Source organism: Chanodichthys erythropterus, chromosome 18, assembly GCF_024489055.1.
Source record: "Chanodichthys erythropterus isolate Z2021 chromosome 18, ASM2448905v1, whole genome shotgun sequence".
Classification (NCBI taxonomy): Eukaryota; Metazoa; Chordata; class Actinopteri; order Cypriniformes; family Xenocyprididae; genus Chanodichthys; species Chanodichthys erythropterus.
The window spans coordinates 26,670,728-26,683,323 of record NC_090238.1 but is presented as its reverse complement, the minus strand read 5'-3'; the positions used below and the strand labels follow the sequence as shown (position 1 = coordinate 26,683,323).

Genomic DNA, 12,596 nt, shown 5'->3' with positions numbered 1-12,596 from the left:
CAGTATAACATCAGAAGACTGTAATATACAATAATCTTTACTGTAGATTACATTTCATTCTTTATTTTTCAAAACATGTGGTGACTGGCTGCAATTATATTTAAGTTAAATAACAAAACTTACTGTCAAAAAGGTTAAGAACCACAACTCTAGGGTGTAAACTCATTAGACCTTTAAAAATGTCCTGTGCATATATATAAGGATGTTACATGCTACTGGTCTCACATATTTACTTTTAAAAAAATACAAATGTGAGGCAAACCAATAACCCTTAAAATATTTATTGGAAAAACAAAAATCTAATTAGACTGAATAAAAGATGGATGTACTGAGGAAATCTATGCCGTATGCACTCAAATATATCACTGGAACATAATAACGCTTTCCAGTATTGATTATCATTTTGCTACACTATAATTTCCCATCTCCCTTTCATTTTAATGACGTTTGATAAACGACAAAGGAGCGCGTGTTGTTTCCATAGCAAGATGAACATCCGGGTTTCTTTTTACCCTCCATAGCAACCGCAGCGCGTCCACAAGTGAGTCCTTGGCAACCCAAACAGATGAGCACTAATGCGACACCAATGAGTTAGCAGGTGTTCTCCTTGCAGTTTTATTCTATTAATTGTATTGATCTTTTTAAACTGAAACTGTGCTGTGATGTGTACGAAAATGAGAGCCTTTGAACCTTTGGTTAAAAGAGAACTGAAAACTGAGGGATTTACGGTGAAATCCACCATGAAGAATTCAGTGGTAAGTACATGGTTGATTTGTTCTTAAAGTATTTTATTTTATTTAAAATAACGCTAAACATAGACAGGTCACTTGTGATAATGAACGCAGATGAATACATAACAACAGCAATGTTATTCAAACGATTCAAACGTTGCAAGTGATTTTGATTCATCTTAGTGACTCGGTTCACGACAAGTGAATCTTGTCTTTTGATGGATCAGTGGATCACCGATTTCGGAACCTCTTAACGAATCACAAATACTGTTTCTGTAATTAAGTACTTTTTTTATATACTATTTTTTTTATATACAATTTAAGTGGTTTAAAAGTGGTTTAAATTTACTTATCCATCAACATGATTGGCTTCAACATGAAGAGTCGTCTTGTGACTTGTCGCCAACTGCTGTTAATCATGGCTGTTGTGGAAGAGCTTCCTTCGAGCATCAATTATTACTATTTCCTTTAATTAATTCTTCCTCTAATTTGTTTAAGGTAAATATCTGATTTCTGCTTACTAGATGATCTGTGTATATCTACATTGAAATTTGGCGCGAGTTTGAGGGGAATTGCGTAACGTTACGTAACTTTTGATGGGAGAAAAGAAGCTTTTCAAAGCTTTGAATCTATTGAACCAATTGCTTCGCAAAATGATTCACATTTTGGAAGCGTTTGAATCACCACATGCTGGTAACGCCTGCTTCAGAACAGTGGAAATGCAACAAAACTTTAGGCCAAACATGCATAAAATCAGCCCATGGCAAATGTTTAATTGAAAGTATAATCTATCACATGAATGATCCTCTCATTTTAAAGGGTTAGTTCACCCAAAAATGAAAATTCTGTAATTTATTTCTCACCCTCATGCCGTTCCACACCCGTAAGACCTTCATTCATCTTCGAAACGCAAATTCAGATATTTTTGTTGAAGTCCGATGGCTCAGTGACGCTGCATTCACAAGGGGCGTCAGCGTCAACGCTTGACGGAGGGCGTGTCTGAAGCTTGTGCTGACGTAACCGTTATAGTGATTACAGCCAATCACATTACTTTCCGGTGTTGCACGAACGCAGTTGGCTGCGACTGCTCTAGGGTATTTGCATAGGGCGATCTGATTGGATGACGCCTGCTTTGGCGCTTGAAAAGTTGAGAAATCTTCAACTTCTGCCGCTTGCAACGCGAGTGAAGCGACGCGACGCGACGGAACCCACAATTCAGTTCGGCAACGCATGACGTCACCCATTCAAAGTAAACGAGAAGCGTTAACGCTAGTGATGGGCAGATCGAGGCTTCATGAAACACTGAAGCAGCTGAATCAAATGTGCCGTAATGATTCGAGGCTTCGAAACAATCTGACACCCGTCTCCACGGTGACCCCTAGTGGTCAGAGCAATGCAAATGCAACAAAACTCAGGCCAAACATGCATTAAAATACACTTTAACAAATGTATTGCAAAAGTTTTATTTAAAGTAAAATCAATTAAATGGAATTAACTAATCATCTAATAAGATTAAATATAGAGTGTCTGTATAATATGTGTTCTTTTATCAATTTTAAAGGCTTGTTTCTCTGTTCCATGGCTCAAGCTAAACAGGCCAATAAGAGATTAATAACTACCATTATTCATTTTAATTATTCTAATGTAAAATTAAAACATGTACAACTGTATAAAACTGATCGGAGATCAGGTAAAACCATAGGGTAAAGCCCTAGACACTTGTTCAATAGTTCTCAGTGAATCTGCATGATTCATGGGCTCACTTTATCATCGCCCTCTGTTGGTGAACCATTGAAATTTCGAACTGTTTCGAAACAGTGATGACGTGATGAAGCCTGGTTTACTAAAATCACGTGACTTTGGTAGTTTGATACACGCTCCGAATCACTGATTCGAAACAAAAAGATGAAGCTTCGGAGCTTCATGAAGCAGTGTTTCGAAATCGCCCATCACTAGTTAACGCCGGCGCCCCGTGTGAATGCAGCCTGAGGCCTCCATTGCCAGCAATGACATTTTCTCTCTCAAGATCCATTAATATACTAAAAACATATTTAAATTAGTTCATGTGAGTACAGTGGTTAGATATATATATTATAAAGCAACGAGAATATTTTTGGAGCACCAAAAAAACAAAATAACAACTTATATAATGATGGCTGACTTTAAAACACTGCTTCAGGAAGCTTCGGAGCATTATGAAATGAATCTTTTGTGTCGAATCAGCGTTTCAGAGCGCCAAAGTCACATAATTTCAGCAGTTTGGTGGTTTGACACATGAACCGAATCATGATTCGACACAAAAGATTCATAACGCTCTGAAACTTAATGAAGCAGTATTTTTAAATCTTGTTTTTTTGGCGCACCAAAAATATTCTCGTCGCTTTATAATATTAATATTGAACCACTGTACTTACATAAACTGATTTAAATATGTTTTTAGTACTTTAATGGATCTTGAGAGATGAAATGTCATTGCTGGCTATTCAAGCCTCACTGAGCCATCGGATTTCAACAAAAATATCTTAATTTGTGTTCCGAAGACGAATGAAGGCCTTACGGGTGTGGAACGGCATGAGGGTGAGTAATTAATGACAATATTTTCATTTTTGGGTGAACTAACCCTTTAATGGTTGTGAAGAGATGTTTAAAATAAAATGTTCCTTACTTCCTTCCCTTTGCTTACACTATTGTCAGTCAGTCTCTCATGTAACGATTACAAAAATAGAATGATTCGTTGTGTTAATGGCTTAATACTAATGATGTGTATTAATGTTCTTCTGCTTCTATTAATGTGACTATGTGTTAATGGTTTAGTGCCTGTTTGTGACTGGGTTAATGTCACTCACCATTCGTATGAGACCATTAATTGTTTCGTACAGTCACAGGTCACATTTATAAACGGATTCAGACTTGTGTGTGATATAATTTTAACATCAGTCATTAGCAGTTTTAATCTAACAATTAGCAGTTATCAGAATTATTCTCTTTAGAGTCAGATGGGAATCATGGGATGCTATTAGCTGCAGTTAGTCAGAAAATGAGCAAAAAAGATTTAAGTTCATTATGAAAAGCCCTCAGACTGGGTATCAAGTCATTTAGCTTTAATCACAATAGTTGATGTCACCATTTTAATTTTGTAATCTACAAAGTCGTTAATTTAATTTGTTAACTTGACCAGGTTGGTCATTATTTGCAGAATTGTTCTTCTTCTCTTTTTTTTTTCTTCTTTTCCTTTCCTTTACTAGCATCCACAAAACAATCAGTCACTTTAAAATTGCCTTTCTGCTTGTTTTATACATATTTCATTACAATGTGGTTCCCATTATTCACCACACAGCTGACAGTTACCCATCATTCTCATGCCCCACGACATCACCTCCATCAGTGCAGGCTGGGGTATAATTGACTAAAATGGGCTCATCTCTTGATAGCGTCTACTAGTTGGCCAGAGATGAAGATATATTAGATACCCGTAACAAGTATAAAAGCCCATCAGTTTAAACTGGCAGCTCTTATCGCCCTGTTGAAAGATAGTATTTTCTTATTTTGGACTGAACCTGTGCAATAGTTAGCATTTTCAAACATAAGGAGGACAAAATGATGTATTAAAGAAGTAATCTGATAGATTATATAAAAATTACATTCATGGAGGCCCTGGTTTTGTGTTCTACTAGAGCTGCATTTGTTACAGCCACACACCATAAAATGAACTATTTCACAACATGGATTGTGTTCATTTATTAGGCTATGTGTATTTATGTTCTCAACTAACACACGCACAGACACACACATGTCATTTAGCCCACAGTCACTTCACTAATGAGCCTGTTTAACATCTGTATGTGACTAATTAATTACCCTCCTTAACTCATGGCTAAACCCTCACTCCTGTGCTTAAACTGACCTAAATTCCCCCCATGTGCTAATTAAGGTTGTGATCTAAACTGTAGTCCCTCACAGGAGATGCTGAGTGTTGATGAGGGCATGTCTGTTAATTTATGAATGTTCTTCATTATAGCCATCAACTCACATCAGTATGACAACCAACTTACCCTAAATTTAAATTATAAGTCTTTCCTGGAGCCAAACAACTGTTTTGTTTGCTCATTGTTCTGCTCAGAATATGCAGATATATTTTGGACCATACAGTTTTCCTCAGACTTAATCTCTTAGGGCACAGAGTTGTCATGAAAAAAGTTTTGACAGTAAAATATTGTGTTAAATTTGACATCAAAATATTAAAGGGATAGTTTGACCAAAAACTAAAATTCTGTTAGCATTTGCTCAACCTCACTTCAGTCCAAACCTGAATGATTTTCTTTCCTATGTTAAAGGTGCCCTAGAACTTTAAAAAAAAGATGTAATATAAATCTAAGGTGTCCCCTGAATGTGTCTGTGAAGTTTCAGCTCAAAATACCCCATAGATTTTTTTTTAATTCATTTTTTTAACTGCCTATTTTGGGGCATCATTATAAATGAGCCGATTCAGGGCTGCTGGCCCTTTAATTCTTGTGCTCCACGCCCACGGAGCTCGTGCTTGCGTTGAAAAGTGCATAAACAAAGTTTACACAGCTAATATAACCCTCAAATGGATCTTTACAAAGTGTTCGTCATGCAGCATGTCTAATCGCGTAAGTATGGTATTTATTTGGATGTGTACATTTGATTCTGAATTTGTTTGAGGCTTTGCTCCGTGGCTAACGGCTAATGCTACACTGTTGGAGAGATTTATAAAGAATGAAGTTGTGTTTTGCATTATACAGACTGCAAGTGTTTAATAATGAAAATAGCGATGGCTCTTATCTCCGTGAATACAGTAAGAAACGATGGTAACTTTAACCACATTTAACAGTACATTAGCAAAATGCTAATGAAACATTTAGAAAGACAATTTACAAATATCACTAAAAATATCATGATATCATGGATCATGTCAGTTATTATCGCTCCATCTGCCATTTTTCGCTATTGTTCTTGCTTGCTTACCTAGTCTGTTGATTCCAGTGCCCAAGGAAGTCGACCGGCTAACGATTGCATCATAACCACTCGACTCTCTGTCGCACAGTAGAGAAATTACCGTACAGACAGGAGGAGAAGCTCGCAGGCAATCGGGGAGATTAGCTTAATATGGCGTACTGTCGTTACATTTTAAAATACTATACAAACTAATTAATCAGAATACTTACTCCTGCTCACTCACGCCAAAGAACTCCCTGCTCAAGCTCGCTGTGTAAGTAAAGTAAGAGATCAAGTAAGAAATATATTATTATTAAAGCTACTAAAGTTCAAGAGCAGTGAGTGATTTTCTGATTTTCTTTTGTTGTTTGGTTCATATTAACAGCATATACAGTGGGAGTTATGCTGCTTTCACTTTAATACACAGATCTAATGTACACATGCAATTTCTTTCCCTGCTGTTTACGTTCATAGACATAACCGACTGTGTCTGTGAACTTGGTGTGATTTTGTCTTAAGCTTGTGTGTATTTGACAGTTTAAGTGCAATAAGACGTGATAGAGAAATCAGTTTAATACTCACAGGACAGCTTTCTGTGCATGTACTTTGCATGTGTGCGCTCAGAAAACTATAAGAAGTTTAAACTGTTATGCCTTTAAAACTCATGCAAATAATAACTGAGATGAGAGCACTGCAGTGTCAAAGCTTGGCCACTATAGAGATGATAATCAAAACCAAATATGTTTTGTTAGTCTTTGGCAGAGTATTTAAGGCACAAACTGTACAGGCTCCGCCCTCTTCTGGAAATTGGGATGGGGAGCAGCAGCTCATTTACATTTAAAGATACATGCACGAAAACAGCATGCTTTTCCTTCCACTCAAAAATTGGCATTTGCAACATGGTATAATAAATGATCTGTGCTGTATTTTGAGCTGAAACAAGTGGGTAAATCCTTTAGGATCATTACAAATCACACTGCGACATGGATCCATTGAACTCGGGCACGACATGCATGTAAACTGTATGATGATGACACCCATTGACTCCTAGGCTATGATGCAAGTTTCTATAGAAGAATAAAACGTCATCAGCATGCGCTAGTGGTTAACAAAAATACCATGTAGAATCACACTTTGGCAGTTGTAGTTTTTATGCGTGGTGAAAATAAAAAAGAAATGGTGAAAGAAGAAGGGTAAAGAGCTTGAGGTAAGCAGTTTTATGTTTTAGAGCCATGTCGCTTTGATTTCATGTCACATTTTTATTGGCTGGTCAGTAGACGTGGGTCATAGCAGCAAACACACTGTGCGTTGATCATGCTGAATTTCTGACACTGTCAGAAAACTATCGTAGGCTATCTTTGGTCTTTAAACCTCTCTCACTGTATGACATAGGACCACCGATTAAGAGTCACAATCACAGAAATCGCCACGATTTCAAACAGCCAAAAATCGTGCATTGTACCCAGGGCTTAAGACAACTTTTATTTCCCTTCGCACACAGAAACAACTCGGAAACTGATTCTAACATTTTGGATATATATACACCTAAAAAATAACAAATAAATAAGGATTTGCATTTCACATGTTTGCAAATCAAATTAAATCGGCTAAATTGCTTGTGCGAGCATGCTCTTAAATACAGCGCAACATTGTCGCACCGAAAACAATAATAATAAAAAAAAAAATTACAGAATTAAATTAGAACAGAATATACCTTTCTAATAAATAAAAATACAAAACGAAATAAATCAGAATCAAGTCACAAGGTGCTAAACAAATGTGTGCAAAATGCCTAAAGTGCAGGGGAACATATATTCAAAACATAAGCCACAAATAGTTAAATTAGATAGCCCTGAGTGATCAATACATAAAATAAATATAAAGAAATTATTAAAATAATGAAAGTATAGCCAGAATTGCCAACTCTGTATTTTTATCTGCAGAGACAACAATAAACGCTAAACTGGAGTGGCAATCTTTTTAGCTAAACGTAATCACAGCATCGAAAAATCAAATTTGTCGGCTGAAACGTTTTGAAATCACTTGAAAACCAACTTGTTAACGTTGGCAGGCAGAAGTGTGCTCCTGGTTTTACTGATGATAAATCCATCCTTTCTGATGGTGTGAGGTAGATGGGATGCTGTGGATCCTTTTTGCGGCTCTGGACAGCTTTGGGTATCTCTCCTCGTTCTTTTTCCACCATTGCAGCGGTCCTGTATTGCTTTTTGTGGTGTCCTTTAAATAAGCCCTCATCTCACTGTTCTCTGACTGTTGCTCCTCTTCATCACTGGACAACAGCATCGACACTACTCTCTTTGTTTTGAAGGGCCTGCAGGTCACACTCCTCCACCAAGTCACTGTCCTCGCCTACCTCCTGTACAGGCCTGTCAGCTAGACTCTCAGCCAGATTTTCCACTACAGTATACGCCTCATTCCTTTGCTCATCCGTGAAAAAAGAAAGTTTATGCTCGGCGACATTCTGTTCTCTTTGTTTTTCTGCAAGTGCTGTGGTGGCCTTTGCCTTTTTTTTGAAGTGTGAAACAAGGCGCCTCGCAGCAGCAACAGTGCGACACATGGGATCATTCTTGAATGTGCTGTTTATGCACAATTGTAGTGTTTGCCCTGCACAGCGGACTCCCTTTACAGTTCCCCACGATGGGTCCTGGGCCAGTTGATTGGTGCATGTAACCATATTTGTTGTATTTTCATGGACAACAGAAACTATTTTAGTACCTGGAATGTCCCAATCAGAAATGACCTCTTTCAGTGTTTGTGTAATGTGTTCTGCTGTATGACTTTCCTCCATTTTTTTGTTTCTAACACAAAATTTTCCAGTCACCAGTCTTCAGTAATAAAGTGGGCCATAACTGTCAGATATGCCTCCATTTGCAGCGAGGTCCAAATATCTGTGGTGAGGCTGATTGCTTTGCAATGGTTTATTAACCTGGAAACCTCCGCCCGTATGGATGTGTATTTCACATCCACCGCATGCATAACCGTCTCTCTTTTGGGAATGGTGTATCCTGGCTCAAGTGTGCGCATTAATTCTTTAAAACCTTCGCCTTCCACAATGTTCACTGACCTCATGTCAAATGCAACAAACTCTGCAATTTTGTCTGTGATTTCTCTTTTCCTCTTCTCGGACAGCAGCGGTCTCTTTTTTTGAGTGAGCTTTGGCGCTGTTCCAGAACTACTAGATGATGAACTGTCATCATCAATCTGATACTTCTGGACAATCTGGATCTAGAGAGAGGAATATATCTTATAAGTCCCAACGTCGTATGCTGTTCATAAATTAATTAATAGAGCCATATTATAAATAAAAGAGTGGACGGTCCTGTGCTTGCCCAGAATCTTATTGGTAAGAAACTTACCCGTTTTAAGTGTAAGGCCATGTTCGATGTTGTTGAGTGGTAGGACAATAGCTGTAAGCACAGTTTGCATCTCACTTTTGTTGCATCATCTTTTACCTTTTCAAAGTGCATCCACACTTTAGATTTTCTTATGCCAATTTGACATTGTTAACGATTTAAATCCCTGCCGCCAAGACGGTCACGAATCAAGGAAAGTGTTGGATTTATTCATGCGCGTTAAAAATATTTATTAAAAGCTTCTTTCCATTCACATTTTCATTTACAGCATTATCATAATAGGCTGTATATTAGCTTACTGGGAGAAAACCGCTAGTTCTATGTGAAATCAGATATTGAAGCACCCCCATATAGCCAAAATGGCATGATCCTCATATTATAACACCTCTGTGAAGATTCGACTGTGAGATTGGTAGTTGAATCAGGCTCCTCCTATCAAAGCGTCGAATCGTCAACTATTTAGGGTCACCCCTACTCAGTACTATAAAAAAAGACCAGTTTTAGCCTTTAGATGGTGACCAGTGGCTTTTTTAAAGGTGCCGTAGAACTTCTTTTTAAAAGATGCAATATAAGTCTAAGGTGTCCCCTGAATGTGTCTGTGAAGTATCAGCTCAAAATACCCCATAGATTTTTTTTAATTCATTTTTTTAATTGCCTATTTTGGGGCATCATTAAATATGCGCAGATTCAGGCTGCACGGCCCCTTTAAATCTCGTGCTCCCCTCCCCCGGAGCTCGTGCTTGCCTTAAACAGCATAAACAAAGTTCACACAGCTAATATAACCCTCAAAATGGATCTTTACAAAGTGTTCGTCATGCAGCATGTCTAATCACTTAAGTATGGTATTTATTTGGATGTTTACATTTGATTCTGAATGAGTTTGATAGTATGATCCGTGGCTAAAGCTAACATTACACACTGTTGGAGAGATTTATAAAGAATGAAGTTGTGTTTATGGATTATACAGACTGCAAGTGTTTTAAAAATGAAAATAACGACAGTCTTGTCTCCGTGAACACAGTAATAAACAATGGTAACTTTGACCACATTTAAAGGAACACTCCACTTTTTTTGAAAATAGGCTCATTTTCCAACTCCCCTAGAGTTAAACAGTTGAGTTTTATCGTTTTCGAATCCATTCAGCCGATCTCCGGTTCTGGCGGTACCACTTTTAGCATAGCTTAGCATAGTTCATTGAATCTGATTAGACCGTTAGCATCACGCTTAAAAATGACCAAGGAGTTTTGATATTTTTCCTATTTAAAACTTGACTCTTCTTTAGTTAAATCGTGTATTAAGACAGACAGAAAATAAAAAGTTGTGACCTTCTAGGCTGATATGGCTAGGAACTATACTCTCATTCAGGCGTAATAATCAAGGACCTTTGCTGCCGTTCCATGGCTGCAGCAGGCGCAATGATATTAAGCAGCGCCTGTGAGCCCCTGCTTGAACAGGGAACGTGCCTTGCAACCATGGAGACGTATGTGAGAGACGCTGCGCAATATCATTGCGCCTGCTGCAGCCATGGAACGGCAGCAAAGTTCCTTGATTATTACGCTGGAATGAGAGTATAGTTCCTAGCCATATCAGCCTAGAAAATCTCAACTTTTCATTTTCTGTCGGTCTTAGTACACGATTTAACTACAGAAGAGTCGAGTTTTAAATAGGAAAAATATCAAAACTCTTTGGTCATTTTTAAGCGTGATGCTAACGGTCTAATCAGATTCAATGAACTATGCTAAGCTATGCTAAAAGTGGTACCGCCAGAACCGGAGATCGGCTGAATGGATTCGAAAACGGTAAAACTCAACTGTTTAACTCTAGGGGAGTTGGAAAATGAGCCTATTTTCAAAAAAAGTGGAGTGTTCCTTTAACAGTACATTAGCAACATGCTAACGAAACATTTAGAAAGACAATTTACAAATATCACTAAAAATATCATGGTATCATGAATCATGTCAGTTATTATTGCTCCATCTGCCATTTTTCACTATTGTTCTTGCTTGCTTACCTAGTCTGATGATTCAGCTGTGCACATCCAGACGTTAATACTAGCTGCCCTTGTCTAATGCTTGAACATGAGCTGGCATATGCAAATATTGGGGGCGTACATACATATTAATGATCCCGACTGTTACGTAACAGTTGGTGTTATGTTGAGATTCGCCTGTTCTTCGGAGGTCTTTTAAACAAATGAGATTTACACAAGAAGGAGGAAACAATGGAGTTTGAGACTCACTTTATGTCATTTCCATGTACTGAACTCTTGTTATTTAACTATGCCAAAATAAATTAAATTTTTAATTCTAGAGCACCTTTAAGCATCAAAAAATAAACAAAAAAAAAAAGCAAAAAAACAATTACACCATCAAAGATTCATAAAAGTAGCTCACGTGACAATGTGTTCTGTTCTGAGGGAATAAATAATGATAGAATTTTTATTTTTGGGTGAACTATTCCTTTTCTGCTTCTAAAGGCTTGTAGTGCACAGACTTTTTTGGAATACTTTTGGGATTAATTTAAGATATTTTATGGTCCTTTTGTGTCTTTTTTGAAGCATGAAAGCTCCCTGTTAATTTTAATTGCATGGGAAAAATTCATCCAGTACCAGTATTGTGTTCCATGGAACAAGATAGTATGGATTTGGAACGAGGTTGAGTAAGAATGCACAGTTCAGATTTTTGGATTCCACTGCATTGCTTTTCTTTCTCTCTCTCTCTCTCTCTCTCTCTCTCTCTCTCTCTCTATATATATATATATATATATATATATATATATATATATATATATATATATTTCTTTTTTTTTTATTTTTTATTTTTTTGCCAGACTATTTCTTTGTGCTGAGAATTCTTTTACAGAGATGCTTGATTTTAAATCTGTTCAAATTGGACAAATTGTCTGATTGGGCCAGCTCTGTTTAACAAATGTGGGACATGGAAGTTCCATTAGTGAAGAAGCATCAAATTAAAAGTAAAATGGCCCCCAAATGGTGACAGTGTTTTTTGGTGCACTATTCCTTTATATCTTTATTTTTTTTATTTTTTGCAAAGATTCTTGGTTATAAATCTGTTCAAATTGGATGGCTGATGGAATGTGGGACATGGCAGAAATAACTTGCTGTCTGTAAATTGTGTGGAGATTATCATCATCTGCACATCGACACAGTTTTGCTTTCAAAGCTGCTAATCTACATCATATTGACACAGCAGCCCACATATCCTACTGGCTGCATTAAACATTTAGAGGTGTGTTGCTCATTATGTGTGTAAGAGGTAGAAGAGTGAGAGGCTGATTCATCCAACAGTCACATCCTCTCTCTGATGGCAAGCTCATCACTGGGAGACGATTAATATCTCCCATGCCGCTCTGTCTGCTTAAAAATGCAAGGCGGGGGAACGCTCTGCTTAGTTCGTTATACAACAAAGCGTGTCATCCAGTCTGTGCTGCATGCACTTCCGTGTGCACACAGATTTTCAAAAAATGTAAGATCTACATACACGTACATCTCCTGTCAAACTCACCAGCAGTTAATCTT

General features: G+C 37.5%; 1 protein-coding gene across 2 annotated transcripts in view; it reads left to right on the top strand.

Annotated features, from left to right (window-relative positions):
* The first annotated feature begins 554 nt into the window (after window positions 1–554).
* pacrg (PARK2 co-regulated) overlaps window positions 555–12,596 on the top strand; it is a 134,158-nt gene continuing 122,116 nt past the window's right edge. For both annotated transcript variants that reach the window (XM_067368069.1, XM_067368068.1), the window contains exon 1: window positions 555–755. In XM_067368069.1, the coding sequence (XP_067224170.1) occupies window positions 663–755 (93 nt within the window). In that variant the 5' untranslated portion in view covers window positions 555–662. The remainder of the gene's footprint in view (window positions 756–12,596) is intronic.